This window comes from Phycodurus eques, chromosome 1 (assembly GCF_024500275.1).
Source record: "Phycodurus eques isolate BA_2022a chromosome 1, UOR_Pequ_1.1, whole genome shotgun sequence".
NCBI lineage: Eukaryota > Metazoa > Chordata > Actinopteri > Syngnathiformes > Syngnathidae > Phycodurus > Phycodurus eques.
Window position 1 is genome coordinate 47,090,982 of NC_084525.1, and position 21,862 is coordinate 47,112,843.

Consider the following 21,862-nt stretch of genomic DNA (forward strand, 5'->3'; position numbering starts at 1 on the left):
CTGCCAATTGGTTAAGAAAAAGTGCAAAGTAACAACAGCACAACGAGTAGATCAAGCTTCATACTGCCTATGAAAGGTTTGCAGCACTTCTTGAAACGCTGCTTTGTCAACATGTTTCACGGCTGCGTCTCTTCAAGCGAGTGATGTACCGTGCATGTGACGGTCACGTTAATGCTTGCATTGTTGGACAAAGGCTTCCTTCATTGCAAGCTAACGGGAAACGGAAAATGTTTTCGCCACCTCAAGAAATTGGCTGCGATGGTTGTTTTCAATGGACTTTGTCGCCTTGTGGTTTATGTTGTTTTGTTTTTGTTGCGACTTGATACGAATTCAACCGCGCGTGTGGCCGCGTTCATCTGGCTTCAATCCAAAATGTCGCGGTGGCATTTGGCTTTGGAACGAGTTCCATTTACGGCCCTCAACGCGCTGTAATCGCACAGCTACACGCTGGCCTTCGGAAAACGTCGCCGGGTCCGCCTGCGATTCTCCGTGGGCCTGCATTTCAAACACACGCACGCGCATGGCCAATCAGAGGGGGTCCTGCCCTTCACCATCTGATTGGTTTAGACTAGACCGTTGGAAATGGTTTAGACTAGACCGTTGGAAATTTGCATCAAATATATTCATAGGACAGTGGTACGGGAAAGCTAATAGTATATTAGGGTATCAACATACTGGTGTATAACATTATGAAAAGAAAGCATTGCATATTGGTAGATGGCATTTTTTTGTACACATCGATAATAGTATCGGAATATCCTTAAATACTCTCGATATATTGATCATGAGACAGATTAGCTTGTAGGGACACAAGTTTCTTCTTCCCAACTCATTTCGTAAATCATAAGGTATTTGAAAAAGAAAAATGACACAAGAGTGATACAGCTGTGTTCATTTTGTTTAATAACATGGTAAAAACATATGGTACATGGAAACGTTTGTCTAGTAAACGTGTAAGTGTTCTTTGAGCCTGTGAAAGCACAGCTTGATGGCGTGTGAACAGAGCATCCGTCTCCGTCTTGCTCCTTCGTCTTTTACGCTGCACTTCTTTGCTCCCGGGCCGCTGAGCGCCACGGTGCGGTTTAAACTCCGCTCGCTTGGGACAGAAAGCAAAAGGGGAGAGCCGTGATTGGGGGGGCTCAATCAGCAAATGAGGTTAAAAAACCACATCGTGGGTGTCACTGTTAGGCTGTGGTTTATTTGCGACAGGCGGGAGTGGCTTCTTGTAAAACTCTGTGGAGCGGAAGAGAGGGTTTGGCTAAATTACTACACAGACAGGACATTCTGAAATAAATCCATGCATCAGGCAAAAGAAACAGAGCGGGATGAGAGGGTGAAGATGCTGTATGGAGATGGACGGGCGGATGCAAAGACCAACAAGCCGTTGGAGATGATCGAGCTTAACGCTGCAGAAGGTCGGTGGCATTAAGAGTCAAAGCACGGCTTCGGTGTTTCCTCTGCAGTGCCCAACTGAAATGTTGTCTACAATGGCAACAGCAGCCCTCCAATTATTACTCTGAAGAGAAGACACTTGCGACCATTAGTGAAAGAGAAAGAAGGAAAACTCAATGAATGTTGGCAAGCATGGGATTAGATGGGAGCTGTTAAAAGGACAAAACGACAAATTGGACTGTAGACACGGCGGTCTTTACCAGAGGCTTTTGAGGCCCACAGAGGCTCGAGTTTGGGCAGCCGAGAAACGTTAGGTGACTCCCAGCCGACTAAAATAGAAAAAAGGCAGTCGAACTTTCAAATATTTGCCAGGGGAAATGTACCATGCACACAATGCATCATACACAGTCATGGAAACAATGATTAGATCACCCTTGTTCCTTCAATTTCTTCTTCATTTGAATGCCTGGTACCACTAAAGTTATATTAGCTGAGAGAATGAACAAAAATGCAGCTGATGACATAATACTTGATGTCCTATTTGACATGCTTAATTAAGCTTAACTGTTATTTTGCTATCAAACCCGTGGAAAATGGCGAGACAGCAGCTCTAATTCAACTGTTACCTTGAGTTGTAGCAGACATTAAAATGAACAACAAACTGAAGTGGTGCAATCATTTTTTCCATGACCGTACATACAAACCCCAATTCCATTTTTTTCGGGAAACAGAATGCAATGATTTGCAAATCCTTTTCAAACTATATTCAGTTCAAAACACAATTAAAAAAAATAATAATTACACGCCCAATTCCAATGAAGTTGGGACGTTGTGTTAAACATAAATAAAAAAAGAATACAATGATTTGCAAATCACGTTCAACCCATATTTAATTGAATACACTACAAAGATATTGAATGTTCAAACGATTACACTTGATTGTTTTTAGCAAATAATCATTCACTTCGAATTTTATGGCTGCAACATGTTCCAAAAAAGATGGCACAGGTGGCAAAAAAGACTCAGAAGGTTGAGGAATGCTCATCAAACACGTGTTTGGAACGTCCCGCAGGTGAACAGGCTCATTGGGAACAGGTGGGCGCCGTGATTGGCTAGAAAAGGAGCTTCCCTCAATTGCTCAGTCATTCACAAGCAAAGATGGGACGAGGTTCACCTCTTTGTGAACAAGTGCGGGAGAAAATAGTCAAACAATTTAAGGACAACGTTCCTCAACGTAGGACTGCTAACATTTGACATTCGAAAATGCAACAGCGTCGACTCGCTCCCTCCTCACTTTTTTCAAACAATGACAAAATGAAAAAAATCAAGTTGAGGAGAGAAAGTGTGACGTGGAAAAGACGAATCGAGTTGAGAAGAGAAAGTGTGACGAGGAAAAGGTGAATCGAGTTGAGAGGAGAAAGTGTGAAGTGGAAAAGACGAGCCGAGTTGAAGAGAAAGTGTGACGGGGGAAAGACAAATCGAATTGAGAAGACAAATCGAGTTGAGAAGAGAAAGTGGGACGCAGAACAGGCGAACCGAGTTCAGAAGACGAATCGAGTTGAGAAGAGAAAGTGGGACGCAGAAAAGACGAACCCAGTTGAGAAGACGAATCGAGTTGAAAAGAGAAAATGCGACGAGGAAAAGGTGAATCGAGTTGAGAAGAGAAAGTGTGAAGTGGAAAAGACAAGCCGAGTTGAAGAGAAAGTGTGACGCGGGAAAGACAAATCGAATTGAGAAGACAAATCGAGTTGAGAAGAGAAAGTGGGACGCAGAAAAGGCGAACCGAGTTCAGAAGACGAATCGAGTTGAAAAGAGAAAATGCGACGAGGAAAAGACGAGCCGAGTTGAAGAGAAAGTGCGGCGCGGGAAAGACAAATCGAATTGAGAAGACGAATTGAGTTGAGAAGACAAAGTGTGATGTGGAAAATACAAATCAGGCTGAGAAGAGAAAGTGTGACTTGGGAAAGACGAACCTGGAACTGGCGCAGGGGAGGGTCTCTCTGCTGGCCCCTCCTCCGTCTTCAGCGGGTCCACACGGTGCTTCCTCTTCAGGTACAATTTTCTCACCTTTTGCTTGCTTTGCTCCGTGGTTGTGCCTGCGACAAAACATGGTGCTATGAATTTGAAATGATGGGAAGACGTTGCTTCAGTTTCTTCTTGAATGTTTGAAACCATATCCGTAATGCGGTGTGATTATTTCAGTGTGATTGTGAAATGATTTCCTCTAAGGCACCGAACATTTTCAGAGTGTTCGCAAGTGGCACAGAAACGGGGTGCATGCTATTTTGCAAATGTTCTTCAAAAGTGCCCACTGCCTTCATCTCGTTTTTCATCTTTTGAGGTTGAGGTTGAAATGCACGCTCACAGCTACTGTGGATTCACAGTCGCATTCAATTAAAATTTGCCACATTACTCATTGTAAAGATCGGCGCGGGTCGGAACACACTTACTTGAGCTGGAATTATCTGGCATTTGCCTGGCATCGTCTCTCTCTTCATGATTGTCCTCCTGATACTTGCCGTCTGCCTTCAGACTGTTGATCGTGCACTCCTGCAGCTCCTGTTGCCTTCTCGCATTTTCTTTATCCCCACTCTGAATGAAATTTTGGACGGAAGAGAAATCGGTCACGCTGGCGATCACACAGCGCCTTATTTTAATGTTCGGTTGCTGTTTCATACCTCACTGATGACATTTTCGATCGGCTGGAAGGGGTTGGGCATGTTTTCTTCATCAGGTTCATCTTCGCAAATCTGCCTGCCTTCACGTTCTGCCTCTTCCCTCTCTTGCCGTTCTCTAGGAAAAAAAACGTATTAACCTTTTGGCATCTTGATACACACGTTTGTGAGGGATGTATAGAAAATATTCTTGGGTCAAATGAGTTCAAGTGTTTACCCGCAAGCAATGAAAAAAAAGATTTCATTACACTTTCGTGTAGAAAACAAATACAGATATTGTCTTCTATTCTTGGGTAGGGAACGCATCCATGATACATTTTTTTCCCCATACCTCCCTGCTCACCTCTCTTCTTTTATCCGCCGGACTCGTTCTGCCCTTTCTTTCTTATCCTGTTCTTCCAGAGCACGCTGTTCTGCAGTGTCTTTCTGCACACGTTCAGTAATGGCCTCATAATCTTTGGCAATGTTGTTGAGCAACCAGCTCAAACCCCTTTTGATGGATTTGTCAACCTTCTTGCCGTAACCCAGGACCGCAGAACACGGCTCCTGGAAAAGGAATAGAACGGATTTCGTCAGCACTGCCAAGCCAAAGCATACGAGGGCGCTTTAACAAAGCAAGCTGTTTTTTCTAGAAATGGTGGGGCTCACAGCAAAACTGAACACTCTTCATGTCACTCAACGGCCATGCCACAACAGGTGCAGAAACACTTACGATCTGACAGAGACACTTGTTCTCATTAACAAGCCTCTCTAACGACAGGTTCTCAATGATGTCTGCTTCAGCCAGTGCTCCTTCCTGATCCTGTTTGTTGGCAAGTCTGGAAGAAGAGACCAGAACTAAATGAGTATAGGCCACCGGCTACAGAAAATGACTTTTCCTACAACCAAGACCTTCTACATCTAAACCTAATTTCCAGTTGGCTCTAATTCTACAAGTTCTGATTGCATAAATTTTTTTTTTTTTAATTATTTGCCCAGGATTGCACTAATTTGGGTGTCATTTTTAACAGTTGCAGTATTCCGTCAGTGACCGCATGGACAAAAACAGTTGGAAGTTGCTCCTAAAACCGCTGAAAAAGAAGAGCCGCAAATGACCGTTTTTCTTTCATATTTTTCCCCAAAAAAATTGTCAAGTCAATAGTGCGCATGATACACAGGTAAAGGTGAAAATGAAAACTTTCACATTATATAAATGTATGCCGCCATCTAGAGGTTATGAAAAAGCTGTACATTTAAATTCCAATATGCCACCGCCACAGAGAGGGTATGAAAAAAGTGTAGCCTACACTTTCATTCCAATATGACAGGGGTAAATATGACTGCATATATGTATAATTGTGCTCATAAGTTTACATAACCTGGCAGAATTTGCCATTTTTTAAATTGTTTTTTTAATAAATACGACTGATGACTGAACAACAACATCATTAATTTCTTTAAGGGTATGTTTTGTTGAATGATAATGCTTTTCTGAAATGCTTGACAGTTTAATTTGAATCCAATCCATCCATCCATTTTCTGTACCGCTTATCCTCACGTGGGTCGCGGGCGTGCTGGACTCCTATCTTCAGGCGAGAAGTGGGGTACACCCTGAACCGGTAGCCAGCCAATCGCAGGGCACATATAAACAAACACCCATTCACACTCAAATTCACACCTTAGAGTTTTCACTCAACCTACCACACACGTTTTTGGGATGTGGGAGGAAACCGGAGTACCCGGAGAAAAAACATGCAGGTACGGGGAGAACATGTAAACTCCACACAGGTGAAGCCGGATAAAATTAAATGCGTTTCGTCTGGTCCTTCGTGTTTTCTTGAAATAATTGAACCCATCTTACAAATTCTGCCTGGGTAATCAAACATGAGCACAACTGTGTGTTTTCTCATTGACTAAATAAAAGTAGGGCTGTGAATTTCAAAATAAGAGTAAGTAAATAAAAATATTACGTGTTCAAATAAAGTGCTTAACCTCAGAATAATTCTTTGAAAATAACAAAATACAGATAATATTTCATGTTTTGATCATATGGGTAGAAGCAAAATCTTGCATTGTAAAAATGCATTATATACATGGGTAGAAGGGTTTTCCACAATTTTGAGGTCAACTTTGGGGGTGCGTATTATACATGGGTGCGCATTATACATGAGAAATTACGGTAGTTTAAAACAAAGATTCTTTACTGTGGTTTGCATTGGACTACAAGGTGCACTGCATTGGACTACAAGGTGCAGATAGGACAATTTACCAAATGAAATCTAGGAGGCTTAAACGTGAAATGGCTGAAGACAATGTGCAACTACCATTTAACAACCACATTTAGCCAAGTTAAAGCCAATTAACTTCCTATGCAACTGTACACACATGCGCAGTTATATTCAATTCAAATTGAACAGTATTCCATCCATCCATTTTCTGTACCACTTCTCCTCACGTGGGTCACAGGCATGCTGGAGCCTCTCCCAGCTAACTCTGGGCGAGAGGTGGGGTACACCCTGAAATGGTCGCCAGGCAATCGCAGCGCACATACAAACAACCATTCGTACTCAACATTCACACCTACGGGCAATTTAGAGTCTTCAATCAACCTGCCATGCATGTTTTTGGGATGTGGGAGGAAACCGGAGTACCCGGAGAAAAGCCACGCAGGCACGGGGAGAACACGCAAACTCCACACAGGCGAGGCCGGATTTGAACCCGCAACCACAGAACTGTGAGGCAGATGTACCAACCAGTCGTCCACCGTGCCGCCCCGAACAGTATTCCAAGAATTGTATTTTAGTGTAATAGATTAATTACAAAAATACATTTAAGAACAATAAAATGTATGTGTAAATAAAAGTGCTTTATGGAGCCAGTGGGAGTCGCAGCATATGAATTTATCCAAATGATCGGAAAGGTCTCACCACTGTCTCAATTGGAGCCAGGAAAAGCCCTGAATGAATGATCCTTTTAAATCCAACTTTTGAATTCCGTTGCATTCACTCACACCAGCACCGGCTTCCCAGCGATGCGCGGGTGCTGCAGAACCTCTGCCATGGTCTCCCGCGTCTCCTGAATCCGCTGCACGTCACTGGAGTCCACCACAAACACCACACCGTGTGACTCCGAGTAGTAATTCTTCCATATACCGCGGATCCTCTTCCCACCACCCAGATCAAAGATGGTGACCTCAAATTTTCCTTGCTTCAAGTCAACCTTCGAAAAACCCACAGTTGGAGCAACGTCCTGGGGATTCTCTGCAAAACAAAGTCAAAGGTTAACAAAGACAAATCTGTACAACAAAATAGGAAGAACAACGAAACCAGGTCCGAACCTCCTTGGATTCCTCGTACTGTGGCGGTCTTTCCTGCGTTATCCAGTCCTACCATCACCAAAGTCACTTTTCTGTAGGAAAAGAAATTAGTCTGAATACAGTTTTTCGTCTTAACACACTCATATTCTGACTCATGAGCCAGGCCCAGAGAAACTTCCACTTAATTGTCACAATGGAAGGCGCAGTTACGCCAGTTAGATAAACAGTGAAATCGGTCCGTGGACTGAACGAGCCAGTTATTGTCATGCAACTATTCATTCAGAATTCTCAATTATGTAATGCACTGTTTCCAATAATTGCCATGCTATGAGTGTGTGCTGAATAAACAAGCAGTATGTAGCTCTAGCATGCTAATCTTATGAACTCATTAAGTGACAAAGACAAACAGGAAAACATTTATAGCCAACAGAGGACTGCGGGTATGTATTCAAGGTGATGATAAGCACATACACTGGACGTTCATTTGTCTCCTATCTACATACTTAACTGTGACACCTGGGCCGAGAAGACATCAAGCGCTTAATCCATCTAACGGCCCTCTGGAGCCAGCTGGCCTTCATCTGAGCAGCCTCATGATGTAAACCCACGGAAAGCCCATATAATGAGCACCCGCTATCTGGGACCCCGTTTACGTTGCAAACCCCTCGCAGCAACGTGTCAGAGGAGAGAGACTTGCTCAACTGACCTGGCCGTGGGATTAGGTGAGGATTTCTCACTAAATCCAAAGACTCACATGTACCACGTGGGTTGTGCGCAAATGTTTAATCTTTCATTATTAAGAGTCTCCATTGCTGGATAGGCCTTGAAATCAATGCACCATAAGGAAATACATTTCAATCTACCCAAGTCATTTTTACCTTCCTGTCACAATCTCAATAAAATAAAATAAAAAAAACATACTTTATGTCTGTGTAGAGTCAGAGTCATCCAGGTCTAACAATCCGCAAATATTGAATTGAGGAAACAGGACTCTTCTTGTTTTTTTTAATTTGTTGTTGTTTCTTATTTACCCAAAAATGTTGAAAAATGACTTGCACATTAGGCTAACCATTTGTAATACAAGGCATCTCTTACGTAGCTCGGTAAGGTATCCAATAGTAAAAGTTCTAAACAACCGACGCGGTTCACAAACCACAAAGGTAAACCTGTCGTTGATAGCGCTCAAAACTGAGCATCTTCGAAAAAGGCAGAATATTTTACAAAGCGCACACACGACTGGTGTACCTAATGAAGTGTCGGCTGATTTGCAAAAGAGATCGCTGGCTTACAAAATTCCCCCCCGTTCTTCCAATCTGTTGACATGATTCCAATGTTAGAATATGAGAAAGCGTCAGTATTGTTGTGTTCAACCTATCTCCGCTGACTTACGGGGAACACGCTGCACTCATCACAAGTCAATCACAGGAGACAAAGAACCATTTACACTCACATTCAAACCTAAGGACAACTTCATTGAACATTGAAAATACAATCACTCAAGGAGGATAATACTCATGTAAAAACCGAAGTTGCATGTCTTTTGTTGTGGTTTTGCTGTGTAAGATGCATATTTTATGTGCTGCACATGCTTTTTATGACTGCGCTTCTGCATTGCATGCGTGAGTGAGTTTTTTTTTTTTTTTTTTTTTGGTTCATCTAGTTTATGATTCTGAATGTTACACATTTTTAATAGTACCTGTCAGTGTGGGACGTTCTAAATCAAGGGAGTCAAACTCAAAGCAAGGGGGCCAGATCTGCCCCACCGCATCATTTTATGTGGCCTACTCAGGCAAATAAAGTGCATCAACTTAATGTTTCTTGCTAAATGGATTCTTTTTTTTTATTATTTTGGGAGAAAATCTGTGCCAAAATGGCCATTGACTGCCATGTAGTCTCTTGAGCCGGTTTTACATGAGTTTTTCAACAAATCCCAATAAATTGGACAAGAGTGGTATACTAAAACATTTGCTTGCCAGTTTTCCATAAATCCTCATGTACAATTCAATTTGATGTTGAGCAAATATACTATAACAAGGGGCAAATGTGTATATGTACTAAGATGTGGCGATATTACATTTATAACAACCCTCTGCGGGAAATCCTAACTATGATGTTATTTTATAAGGGTTGAGGGTGTGTAAAAACATGGATTAATCGATGCATAGCAATATTCCCAACCCAATATAGATTCAGCAACTCCTCTGAATCGTCTCAAAGTACTGGCATGTTTTGTATTTTTGCAATTTTATACCCCATATGCACAAATAAATTATTGTGCAATTTTTATTTTTTTATTTTCAGATGTTTTATTGCCCGAAATTGGGGGGGTGATATACCACGTATGGTCACATAAAAATACGTATTCAAAAATTGTCAACAGGCATTATAATTATATGTATTTCTACTTCCTCCTGAGTCGACACCAAAGCATTTACAATAATATTGAATTGCAACTTAAAGATTCCAAATTGAATTGAATCGCAACCTAAAGAATCAAAATCAAATTGAATCATGAGTTCCTCAATATCCAGTCGCGACTTTACACCGATTGATCGGTATCTGCCGATAATTAGCATTTTATGCTGATCGGCTTTAATGTCATAATTCGCAGATCCGATCAATGCTCCCCAAAAGACATTGACTCCGCGTCGCCATCGTGCACAGTATATTTTAAACAAAAAACTAGTTTATTTTCGCCTTGTTGCGTGTCTTTTGACCTGGTACTGTAAATATCTGACGGCTAATGAAGTTATATAAAATAAAAAATAAACGTCAGCGGTGTGAGACAGACAACACGTAATGCCCGGATCAGACTACAAGACAAATTTGCTCTTTCACGAGTGCACTATGTCAGACTACTGCAATAAAATCTTGTATTCCGATACCACCGCATCCCGTTTTTTTACGATCACTGGGCTTTATCTCGTCAACTCAAATGCGACCGGATACCCTCGTTACCGTGGCGACGACAACAAGAGAGGATCGCGCCGACTGCATTCTAAGGACAAAATGGGCGAAAACGTGTGTGGTTGGTCATCGGTGCTCAGGACAGGAGAGGCCGTTCGTTTAAGGCTCGCTTGAGGAATTTTCTCGTACTTTGAATACGATACGGCTCGCGAGCAGGCAACAAAACGTTACGTAGCCTAGCAAGCTAGTGCTAACGCTAACGGTTGTTCATAAACATGCCGCCGTTCTGTCGAATCATGCTCTAACGTTTCGGTGTGGGTGAAGTCATTATTTCTGTCACGGTGTAATGTTGGGTTGACCTGACTGATTAGAATACACGATCTGACTAGAGCAGTGATTTCCAACCTTTATGGAGCCAGGGAACAGATTTTACAAAAAAAAAAAAAAAAAAAAATCTCACGACACACCAACAAACAAAGAAGTCGCAAAAAGTGGATACATGAATTACTGTATTTACTTCCTGCCATCTAATAGAAGACCATTCATTTGTTCTGTCTGTCACTATGCCTCGCTGGCATAAATAGAGGACGAAAGATATAGTAAATATATTTTTTGGAGCAATTAAGTACACAAGTATATACAGTAAATGAACAGGTCATTTAAATAGACACATTCCTCCATCTTGTGATCGGATCGGTTATCGTTTTTTTTTTGTTTTTTTTTTAAACTCTTGTGATCGGCCCCAAAAATCCTGATCGTGTAAAGCCTTAATACAGGCCAAATAAGGATGTCTTTTAACAGGGCTAACTCGCGCATGTACAGTTCTGTTGTGATTGATGACTTGGTAACTATTTTATCGCACGGTTCCCGTTTGCAGGGGCTAAACAGTTGACATAACTACACATCTAAGTGTATGTGCACATTGTGAGAGCAACTAAAGGCCATTTGTTAAATGTGAATGTAAAACGACTTGCTTACCTTGCCGGCTCTCGCCAGCGTTTCAGCCAGTTGCAGCAATTGGCCATCAGGCTAAACATGTCGGGCCAAGTGCGGGTCTGCAGTCAAGTGGTCATCGGGAGTTCCGCCACTCGTCAGCCCCGTTGTGTGGTGTGGCGACCGTTACCCGAACTACATTGTGAGCGAAGTCCTGCCTGATGTAACCTTAGTGGCCATTGACAATGCTAAGCATCACTCGGTCCTGTGATTTAGGTGTCCGTCCATGTCACGGGAAGACCCAAACGAAGAATACATATCCCAACAATTTAAAAAAAAAAAAAAAAAAATTAAGGGTAAAAACCGTCAACTGCCGCTAATGCTATAGCGCTTCGAGCGAGCGTGTTAAACTCGTTTTAGTCTCGACACACGTCAGTCACCTTGTAAATAAGACTTGTATTCACCATGAACCAAGAGCAGGCTGTATAAGAGCGCAATATCAAAACGAGTAACATGTTTACATTGCGAACCAAGCGCTTAGCAATTAGCTTGCTTCAGCCTTTCTGTGCCTTCTTTTCCGTTGCTAGGATGCTGACGTCATATCCCCTCGTCCCACAAAATCAGTCTTTTCTGTACAGAGCGCCGCCTGTGCACAATCTTGGCACTACACGCCCACCGACGCCTGGTGCACGCGCACACACATAATCTCCAGAAATTTAAATATTGCTGAAAAGTTCATTTATTTCAGTACTCATTCATTACAAACTTGGGAAAATACTTTTCAGAGGGTAAATTCCTGCCAAATTGCAACATTAAAAATCGTTTTCACTGCTACTTAATATTATAGTTTCTGTATATTTTTTTAGGATTTTTGTTTGCCGTGAGCGACAATCAATTTTTTTTTTTTTATTTTTTTTTTTTAAATCATGAAATAAAATATATAAAATATATAAACTCTATGAGTTTCACTATTTGAATTGAGCTACCTAACTAAATTAAGCTTTTGACACTTTTGAGATGTACCTGTAAAGATTCTTCACAACTATTTATCTTAATCCGAAACGAAGATTTAAAATGTCATACTGTGTGTGGTGTGCTCTGATAATCTCAAGAAAGAACATTGGCGGGAGTGCCGTCCATATAGACTTTTTGGGAAATGACTTCCTGCCGTCGAGTGAACCCACGTACACAAAACACATCGCAGGTAGAACATGTTTTTCTTTACGGCCGCTTTCTTGTCCGTCAGAGTCAGCTTGCTTCTTGATTGGCTACATTCCGTAGCACTTCCCAATCTACGGAGTCATCAATTGAGAAGAGAACGACTGAACACGTTTAGCATTTAAGATTGTCAACCAAAGCCTGTTTCCGACCCCATTATCAGGACAAATTCATCCGACACCTCAAACCAAAGGATTATTTTACAGGATAACTTTATGAGACAAACTTGTCTGGCATTTGTTGGCCTTGGTCGGAAAGGGGCAAAATCAGCACAAAAAAAGCCTGATTGTCTTTAAGATTTGGCCTAACACTTGTTAAATGAGAGTCGATACGGAATGTACCATGTTTATTGAACCACCCACATCAATTAAATGAGTAAATAAAAAATACTTTTCCCCCCAGACCGTCAAAACTAGCGGCAGCATTTAGAACGCAGAAAGACCTCGTGTAGGATACTAAATACTTTTTGTTTTTTTGTTTTTTTTTTGCAGACACACACAAGCAGCAAACACATGCACACTGTAACTAAAAATGAATACCATCAGTCAGCCTGGCTAATCTTGATTTATGGCAAAATCTAAATCATCATTCTGATATCCCTTATCTCAAACGTGAACAAAAAGGCTCAACTATTGACAATAATATTAAACGATAGCATTCTCCTTAAACAAAACAACTTTCTTTATGCACGGCAAGCAGATTTACTTCCCAACAACCACTTCTTTCAAACCCCTCCAAAAATGACCCAATCTTAACTTATATGAATCCTGTAACAAACTTTAAAATAGCCTGCAAAACTCAAGTTCACATAAACATGAAAAAAAAATGATCATCCTTTTTTACCGTATTTGAGACAAACTTGACTGACGACGTTTGCGGGCATTATGACGCCGTGAGAAACGCGCAAGCGCCGCACTGCGCTACGTCTCTCTCAGTCAGTCCCTGCTCGTCCGTCGACTCGGATAAAGTGCGCTCCCGCCGCTCACAGCCTGTGACAAAGTTGAGGAGGTCCACAGCGGTCACCACCCCAAAGACCATCTGCTTCAAACTGGAGGAGCCGTCCGTCAGGTCTGAAACACAACAAGAGCAAAGAATGAAGTGCAGGACTCACACGGTAAAGCCAAAAGGTGATGCAGAAATAAAGCTATCGACACAGCACCTTTTCTACCTTCCAAATACTCAAAGCAGTGGCGGTTGTGGGGCTCCAGGCTCCACTTCCACAAATAAGTAGCAGCTTGCCTTAAATTCAAGCCCCTAGCATCACATCAACATCAGGCTGGCTGAAGTTCCAGAGCCAAAGAAGCACTTTGGCAGCCAAAGCACTATCGTGTCAAAGCCAAAAGGTAAGCCGAGCTGCAGTGTTAGCCCAGATTAGCATTAGCTAACAGTGTGTGGGTTCGGGGGGCATTTGTGAACTGTTGATAATAACGATGTCATTTCGCTGGGTGCACCCTAAGTGTGTGTGTGTGGGGGGGGGGCACTACGGATAAATTAGCGTTTTATTAGTGTTAGCTTCTAATAAGCGACAGTACTCTAGTAAAGACACTTGATTGCTCTGTGAAGATGTTGAGAGGGGTTGTTTGCGTTTGGCGATGTGGCCATGTGCCACAACACTTTCATTGTCTTCCGCGAGTAGAAGCAAGGAGCGGTCGCCCGGTGCGAGGCGTTCCAGCCCACTGCTTGTCATTCTAACGAAAGCCGGGCGGGTTGAGAGCTCCGCCCCTAAAAGGAGCCAATTTTACCATGGCAATTTTGGAATTCTTGATTCTTGGGGTACGGTGACAAAAAGCTTGCCAAAGACATGTTATTAGGATACCTGGGTAATGGCTTCAATTTCAAAAAAACAACGCATGCCGGCGATATGTCTCGTTTAAGAAGTGTGAGCTGAAACACACAATTTGTGTATTTTTTTCCCACACTACTACGACTACTAAGCGCAAGAAAGTTCAGACAACTTACATTGGATCTGCTCATGAACCACCAGGGCGAAGTGATCGATTTCCAGAATTCGGGACAACTTTCCCAAGTTATCCAAAAGACGTATCTGAAATTATGAGAGAAGGGGACAATATTTTGAGAGTGGGATGGAAGAAAATAGACCTTCAAATCAATTTGAAAAAGGCAATGCTTCTTCATCCAAGTTTAAGCTTAATTGGACCGGAACTATGCCTGGGATCTGATTTACGAAGGATCATGACACCTTTCAAACACAGTTAAGTTAGTCTGACCTGTTTGAACTGCTTGTAGAGCACTTTGCTGACTGCATCTGACAGCCTGATCTTCCCTGCAAGGATGGAAGCCAGCATGTTCCCCAGAGTCACCATGCCCAGGATTACCCTACACACACACACACACACACACACACACACACACACACACACTATTAAATATTTTACCATGGCAAATATTTGTGTTTGACGTGCTCCAGGACACATACCCTGACTCATCCACCACGGGCGCTTGGTCAAAGCCCTTCTCTTTGAGGATTTTGATCGTCCTCTGGCAGCTGACGGTCGGCAGGACAGTTAGCGGTGCGCACAGGTTCAAACTTTGCACGTTTAGGTTCCACCACCTGACAGCGACAGAGACCGAAGCCATGCACATCCCTGAATGCTTGTACGTTCCAATTTGCTCGGGATAAAAACGCAACTTTCAACATACCAGGGTTTTTTCACCATGAGGTCCTCCTCGCTCAGGAAACCCTTCTGCACCATCCATTTGTCACTCAGGAATTTGGACCTTGCAAAAGACATTTTGAAAATGGATTCATTCCAACTCAATCCATTTGATCAAAGTTGGCGTGGTATATTGGTGAAAACACTTGTGGGCCCTCGTAACGACAGCTCGAGCCATCCATTTTCTATAGTGTTGATCCTGTTCAGGGTCGCAGGGGCGGTGGACTCGACTGATCACCTGTCAATCGCTTCTTACTCTTTGGCAGCGCTCCAAACCACAAAATCCATTGAAGCGGCCCGCGTTAGAACTTGACCACGCCTTACATGTAGTTTCGGACGGAGTCCGGAAGGATGACCACGCAGCGCTGTCCCTCTTTCAACTCTTTGGCAACATTGACAGCAGCTGCCATGGCGGTGCCAGAGCTCCCCCCTGGTTTCACACACAGATACTTTCACTGGCAACGTAACATACAGGGAGATCTCAATCAATTAGAAAAGGATTGAAAAGTTCACTAATTTCAGTGTTCATACATTATCTGTTATATTTACTGTTACTCGAAGTACGTTTCCGGTCGACTGGCGCAAGCGCTTACCGCAGAGCAGGCCCTCGTCCCTGATCAGCATACGAGACATACTGAAGGACTCCTCGTCGTCTGACTTGTACCAGCTGTCAATAACCTGACAACGCCACACGGAGACATCGGTGCCTATCGCAAACGCCCAAGAAGAGAAGAAAAGGCCGGTGCTACTTACTGATCTGTCGAGTACTGTGGGAATGAAGTCATAGCCGATGCCCTCCACCTCGTACTGGGTCTTGTCAGTCTTGTTCAGTTCTTCTGGCTCTGCCAGGCAAGAGCCTAACGGGTCGACACCAACAATCTACAGGGAAAATGTCAAAAGAGCTGAGACTAATCTCAGCTGACGCCTCGTATCTGCAGTGACTCAAGCAAGCCTTAAACGAACGTCCTCTCCCGAGCACCGCTGACCACCAACGCACGTTTTGCCCCCATTTTGTTCTAATAAACCCAAGGCGCGATTCGTTGTCGCCATGGTAACGAGTGTATCCGGTCACACTTGAGTTGACAAGCTGAAGCCCAGTGATCGTAAAAAACGGGATGCGGTGGAAATCGGAATACAAGATTTTCTTGCAGTAGTCTGACAATCGTAAAAGTGCAAATTTGTCTTGTAGTCTGATCCGGGCATTACGTGTTGTCTGTCCCACACCGCCGACATGTTTTTTTTTTTTTTTTTTTTTTTTTTTTTTTTTTTATAATTATTGGTGGTCAGACATTTACAGCACTACATCAAGACACGCCAAAAGGCTAAAAATAAACTAGCTTTTGCATTCGAATATACTGTACACGACGGCGACACGGAGTAAATGTTTTTATCAGCCGATACCGATCAGGTCGATCGGATGGGGGTGAAGTCTAGTTGATGGAGATGTCTTGAGGGAAGACACGAGGGCAGTTTGTGTCAGAGAGGAGGACGCGCTGTGGCCACCCCAAACGGGACGAGCCTAAAGGAAAACAAGGTCCATCCATCTTTCTTTCTCTCTCTCTCTCTCTCTCTCTCTCTCTCTCTCGGCAAGAAATTGAGTTGAAGTGATACATCTCAACTGTTCCAAGCTCTCTTCTAGGTTGTAGCAATTGACCAAGAGCATTAATAATTAAAAAAAAATATATATATATATATATATATATATATATATATATATATATATATATAATGTATCCTCATTGTGATCTCTGGTAACAACTTACCTTGATGTTGGGGCAACGTTCCTTTAGTTTGCGGGCAATGCCCGTAATGGTGCCTCCAGTGCCGGCTCCTGCCACCAACATGTCCAGTTTACCTGGTCAGGTGAGAGAGAAAAGTGTCAACGTCCCGTTGCTCGTGCTAACGAAACTTGCTATTTCTTGGAGCGGCGCGGACGTCCTGTACCGTCGCACTGCTCCAGGATCTCTTCGGCTGTGGTGTCGTAGTGAGCCAGAGGGTTGCTGGGGTTGCGGTACTGGTCCAGGATGTGCGAGTTGGGGATCTCGTTCTTCAGGCGCCAGGCAACTCCCACGTGAGATTCTGGGGAGTTGAAGCGAGCGCTGGTCGGCGTGCGAACGATCTCGGCTCCGAGTGCTCTCAGCACGTCGACCTGCGTGAAGAAAAAGTTCTCCTGAAGAATGCGGAGGGAAGGAAGCCACTGTGGACAGAAAGACAAATTCACCTTCTCCATGCTCATTTTTTCGGGCATGACGATGATGCAGCGGTAGCCTTTGACGGCCGCGGCCAGAGCCAATCCGATACCTCGACACGAGCAAACACAACATTTACAAGGCTTCTGCTTCAGCTCGTTAAAATACCTTTTGTCATAGCAACGCACGCACGCACGCACTTGTGAACACAAACGCGTGCGCCGGCTCGCTCGATTACCGGTGTTGCCGGAGGTGGGCTCGATGATGGTGTCTCCAGGCTTGAGGATGCCCGCCCTCTCTGCGTCCTCCACCATTCGCAGACTGATCCTGTCTTTGACGCTGCCGCCAGCGTTGAAGTACTCGCACTTGGCCACTACGCCGACGTCACGGAGGAAGGAAGAACATTAACGTGTGCTGCTACTTTATACGCGACCAATTTACAGCGGTGCCTTGCGATAGGAGCGACTCCAATTACGAGTTAACAACATTAATTACAACAATACTCACAATCCGACCCTTACGTGTGGTCTGTCCCACACGGCCGACGTTTCTTTTTTTTTTTTAATAACTTCATCGGCCGTCAGATACAACACAGTATCTGTACTAGGTCAAAAGACACGCGACAAGGCTAAAAATAAACGAGCTTTTGGATTCAAATAAACTGTGCACAATGTCTTTTGCGGAGCCGATCAATGTCAGCGAATTATGACATTAAAGCCGATGATCATAAAATGCTAATTATCGGCCGATACCGATCAGGCCGATAAAAATCGGTGTAAAGTCTACTAATAATGATGTTTAAATGGAGGGAATCTTTTTGAATGGTTAGGCTGGTTATAATTGGAGTAAAGCTTTTGTGTCAAAGGCGCTTGCCAGCCTTACGTAGGGATTTTAATTTTCGTGTTGGTTTTAAACATTTGTGAATAAAAATACCTTTCCTATTTTTTTTCAACTCCGTATATAATATGCAAATTAGCAATGTGAATCATACGTCACAATAAATCTCCCTTTTATATAAGAGTTTAGAACTTACATAATGGTTGTTTGTACCCTTCTTTACAATAAGGGTCTCTTTGCCATTTAAAAATGGTAGTTAATCATTGCTACATTTATTTAAATCAATTCAATTTCAATTGAACACAACAGAAGCGTGAATGTGCCAAACGGTGAGCCCGAACTTGTTGCGAAAGCCATTTGTAACAGTAAATTAACGGCTTACAAAGAATTTGTAATTGAAATACTAACCTGTGTCAAAACAGCTAATATGGGCAACATTAATGTAATGCGAAACCCAACGCGGTCTTCAGGCCGGACTGAAAATTGAGCGTTAAACCCTTGGAGAAGGAACAGTGACTCTCGGCTCGTGCGCGCGGAGACTCACATATTTCACATTTGAGTCCGAACGCTTTTGGGATTTTGTTGATCCGCACCAGGGGCGTGTCACCAATCCTGTGCAAAATGTCGGGAAGAATAGTAGGCGCAGCCGTTCTGTCAACAGAAGAAGAATCAAGGAAAAGGGTGTTGGCAAACACACATTCATTATAATAATCATATACGACTGACAACAACAATTATTTTCTTCCTTATTGAGAATTTTCAGTGTGAAAAACTAATAGGGTCTCTCCACATGTCCCAACTCACCTTGGAACATGAGCATGAGGAGATTCTGCCCGCGGGGCTCCCAGGCTCCACTTGCAGCGGCTCGGCAGGTCCGGACTGATCCATTTCCTGGGAATGCCGCCGTTCTGCTCGGCGTCGACCTCAGCCGCGCGCGTGCCGTCGACCCCGTTGGACGGGTCCGAAGCCTCGTGCGGTTTGACTTCGCCGTTGATGTGGTGGAGCAGCTTGGCAGCGTGGGAGCAGATGGGGCTTTTCACAGGAGCCTCGTTGGACAAGGGAACGGAAGGCATGGTTTGCTTGACAAAAAAAAAAACGGAAACAAATGACAATCCTCAATGTCCCAAGAAATTGTGCTTTTGAAATTTCCAGAAAAACTTCGACAAGGCATCATTTCAGCAACCTTTTGTTTATCCCGCTGAAGAAAATATGTGGACCATGTGTTTGTCATTGGACAGTACATTGAGCAACAGTCGAAAGCTCAGTAAACAATTTGCTAACCATTCATGCCCAATCACGGCAACAATGAGTAAACCCAGACTGAAAGGAACCAATAACATCAACTGACTGTTGATATTATTTCCTTTCCCGGCACATCTCAACTTTTTAACACGTTCATTTGATCAAATATGGAAAGTAGACTTTTTAGTTGGTTATATACAAATAGTTGGGTCTCTTTCATACATGAAAATAAACAACCAAGTCAATCTTTTGAAATGATCTTATTTTCAAAAAGCTGTGAGTGAGCCATTCATTGCAAATTGTGTCATCACAACTTGGCCGAGTTACATAATAACCGCCCCGACACCAAGTTTCTCTGAAAACGAGGCTGGGCGAAGATACAAAGTCACTTTCAAGCAAAGGTCGTGGTTCACCCGCAAGACAAAGCTTTCTAAGCAACGCTGTAAGGAGTTGTGTTGGACGCACAGATCAACTTTTGATCAGTAGCACATACGTGATTGCTCGGCGCACTCATTTGAGCAAGACCAAAAAATGAGGTGCGGAACGTTTTCTGTAATTCTTGATCCTTCGGCATGTCACGGAGACGTTATCAAGACACCTGGGAACGGTTTCCAATTGTGGCGAAATGAAATGTCTCCTTAAGATTAGAGTCCAGTGATCCTCCGCGCTGCCATATTAAATTAAAGCACACTGGTTTATCATATTGCATCAGTCGCTGACGCAGTTGCTTTGAACACATTCACTGCCATTGACGGCTTTCGAAGTCAAATATCCACGTTAACTGGGAAGGCTGGCAGTGAATGTTCAGAACAAAAAATGCTATATCTACAGACAACTGTTGTTGTAATTACGCAAATGTAATATAATCCTATTATAAAAACAGTAATGGTCTGTAATATCAAGGTAAATGTGTTCCATTAGGGATGTTTTCTTTTAATGTATGATCAAATAGAATACAGTATTTTAAAAGCGAATTCAGACACCAGCATTACAGCAGATAAAATAAAAAGTCGTTCCCTGCGTTCATCAACTGGAATAATGTTGGCTTTTTTTTTTCTTTTTTTTTTTTTTTACCCCCGTTGCCAAATGTTATATTATACATCTATTATATATTTTTTTTTCATGCTTTACCTTATTGATGTTGCCAATAAGGTAAAGCATGTTGTTCCGTTTTCACATACAGTTGTTGCTCGTGAGTTTACCTACCTGGCAGAATTTGGGAAATGGTGACAATTTTGGGTGCTGCTGACTGAATCATCTCATGAATTCCTTTATTGCTATCGTTGTTCAATTGTGCGCTATTCTGGAAAGCCTTACAGTTTAATTGGAATCGCACCGAAACGAGAATCAATGTGTTTTGCCTTCGTTATCACTCGTGTTATCGTCGAAATTCTGCCAAGGAATGGCAATGGACGAGAACAAGTGCTCGATGATGAGAATTCTTCGGAACAGCCAGATTTCAGTGATCTGCTGTCAAAACAACTGCGTGTATGTAGCACTCAATTGAGCAATTAAGACGTGCAGTTTGACCCAGGGAAAAGCTCTTCTGTATGCTTTATTACTTCGGATTAAACGATCCAAATAAAACCAATCCGATGAAAATATGATTAGTAATTCACCCTTAACTGTTACATATGGAGGTCATGTATTATTAGTCTTCTGTGGCATAATCAGCTCTCCAAAATTCTAATATTTAGTTAGCAGTTAATTTCATTTGTACAAAAAAAGGAAAGAAAGAAAAGAAAAGCGCTGTCTGCACGGTCAGCGAAAAGCGCAAGCAGGCAGACTGGGCGGCAACAAAGCGCACAAATGTGAGCAGCAGGAACGCACAGCAAACACACACGCGCACGCGCGCACGCACGAAGAGCTCAACGTGTTTGCAAATCCATCGTGTGGGCAAGAAAAAAAAAACAAAAAAAAACGATGCTGCTGCTGCTGCAATGTTGCATCATATCGATGAAAACACAAAACAATGGATGACCACGTAAATCTTCTCCACAAGGCAAACGACAGCAAATTCTACACGTTAGACGCTGAAATTTACCGAGACGCGATTTTCCGCCGATAATGGGCTCGTTTCAGAAGAAGAAGAAGACGAAGAAGAAGAAGAAGAAGAACACGCAGGTGAAGTCGCTGGTGTTGCGTCAGCTTCCACGGAAGCACACAGCACGACTGAAGAAGCTCCCCCGAACATTGTCGCGTTTGTGTCGTCGGGACTCGGCACCGCTGGCTCGTCACTCACCTGTAAAGTGCAACGTGGCCCCGAAAACAAGCGTAAATGCCGAGACGAGCTGAAGAGCTGCCACACAAACCAGCACAAATTCCGCTTTGCAGCTGGCACCCGACGCGTCATCGCGCTCTCTGATTGGCGTCCGTCGAGCTTCTGTGCCAATCACGAGCCGGACACTTCCCGAGACTGATTGGCCCACGCGGTCCCCGCCCACTGTTTATTGGCAGAACACGCGCCATTGACGTCTCGGAAAATCGGATGACTTTTCC

General features: G+C 43.2%; 2 protein-coding genes across 7 annotated transcripts; both read right to left on the minus strand.

Moving 5' to 3' along the window:
• Window positions 1-890: 890 nt before the first annotated feature.
• Window positions 891-12,661, minus strand: arl13b (ADP-ribosylation factor-like 13b). Of its 5 annotated transcripts, none has more exons than XM_061695405.1 (10): window positions 11,248-12,661; window positions 7,384-7,454; window positions 7,057-7,306; window positions 4,780-4,885; window positions 4,411-4,613; window positions 4,071-4,185; window positions 3,843-3,984; window positions 3,366-3,488; window positions 1,653-1,721; window positions 891-1,096 (listed from the first exon to the last, which is right to left on the minus strand). In XM_061695405.1, exons 1-10 carry the CDS (start codon window positions 11,304-11,306, stop codon window positions 1,083-1,085), a joined length of 1,152 nt encoding a protein of 383 aa, XP_061551389.1. In that variant the 5' UTR covers window positions 11,307-12,661; the 3' UTR covers window positions 891-1,082. The 5 variants fall into 5 exon arrangements, with proteins under 5 accessions (XP_061551389.1, XP_061551379.1, XP_061551406.1 ...); XM_061695395.1 differs by having other exon boundaries at window positions 891-1,233; XM_061695422.1 differs by lacking the exon at window positions 11,248-12,661 and adding an exon at window positions 7,871-8,850 and having other exon boundaries at window positions 891-1,233.
• A 92-nt stretch (window positions 12,662-12,753) lies between these two features.
• Window positions 12,754-21,743, minus strand: cbsa (cystathionine beta-synthase a). Of its 2 annotated transcripts, none has more exons than XM_061695381.1 (15): window positions 21,606-21,743; window positions 18,926-19,200; window positions 18,666-18,772; window positions 17,523-17,657; window positions 17,317-17,396; window positions 17,040-17,244; window positions 16,859-16,950; window positions 15,849-15,974; window positions 15,689-15,773; window positions 15,420-15,525; window positions 15,082-15,159; window positions 14,858-14,992; window positions 14,649-14,757; window positions 14,380-14,464; window positions 12,754-13,490 (listed from the first exon to the last, which is right to left on the minus strand). In XM_061695381.1, the coding sequence occupies exons 1-15, from the start codon at window positions 21,714-21,716 to the stop codon at window positions 13,303-13,305; spliced, it is 1,917 nt and encodes a 638-aa protein (XP_061551365.1). In that variant the 5' UTR covers window positions 21,717-21,743; the 3' UTR covers window positions 12,754-13,302. The 2 variants fall into 2 exon arrangements, with proteins under 2 accessions (XP_061551365.1, XP_061551357.1); XM_061695373.1 differs by lacking the exon at window positions 21,606-21,743 and adding an exon at window positions 21,408-21,599.
• Between the last annotated feature and the right edge of the window lie 119 nt (window positions 21,744-21,862).

Excerpts from the sequence above, each read along its gene's own strand:
- arl13b (XM_061695395.1), bottom strand. The coding sequence starts at position 11,306 with ATGTTTAGCCTGATGGCCAATTGCTGCAACTGGCTGAAACGCTGGCGA. Across the intron at positions 4,614-4,779 it reads ACAAGTGTCTCTGTCAGATC|GAGCCGTGTTCTGCGGTCCT; the intron begins GTAAGTGTTTCT and ends TTCCTTTTCCAG. Across the intron at positions 1,234-1,652 it reads GTGGGCCTCAAAAGCCTCTG|AGTTTTACAAGAAGCCACTC; the intron begins GTAAAGACCGCC and ends TCCGCTCCACAG.
- cbsa (XM_061695373.1), bottom strand. The coding sequence starts at position 21,557 with ATGTTCGGGGGAGCTTCTTCAGTCGTGCTGTGTGCTTCCGTGGAAGCT. Across the intron at positions 19,201-21,407 it reads CGGCGGAAAATCGCGTCTCG|CAAACCATGCCTTCCGTTCC; the intron begins GTAAATTTCAGC and ends TTTTTTGTCAAG. Across the intron at positions 15,526-15,688 it reads GGACGAGGGCCTGCTCTGCG|GGGGGAGCTCTGGCACCGCC; the intron begins GTAAGCGCTTGC and ends GTGTGAAACCAG.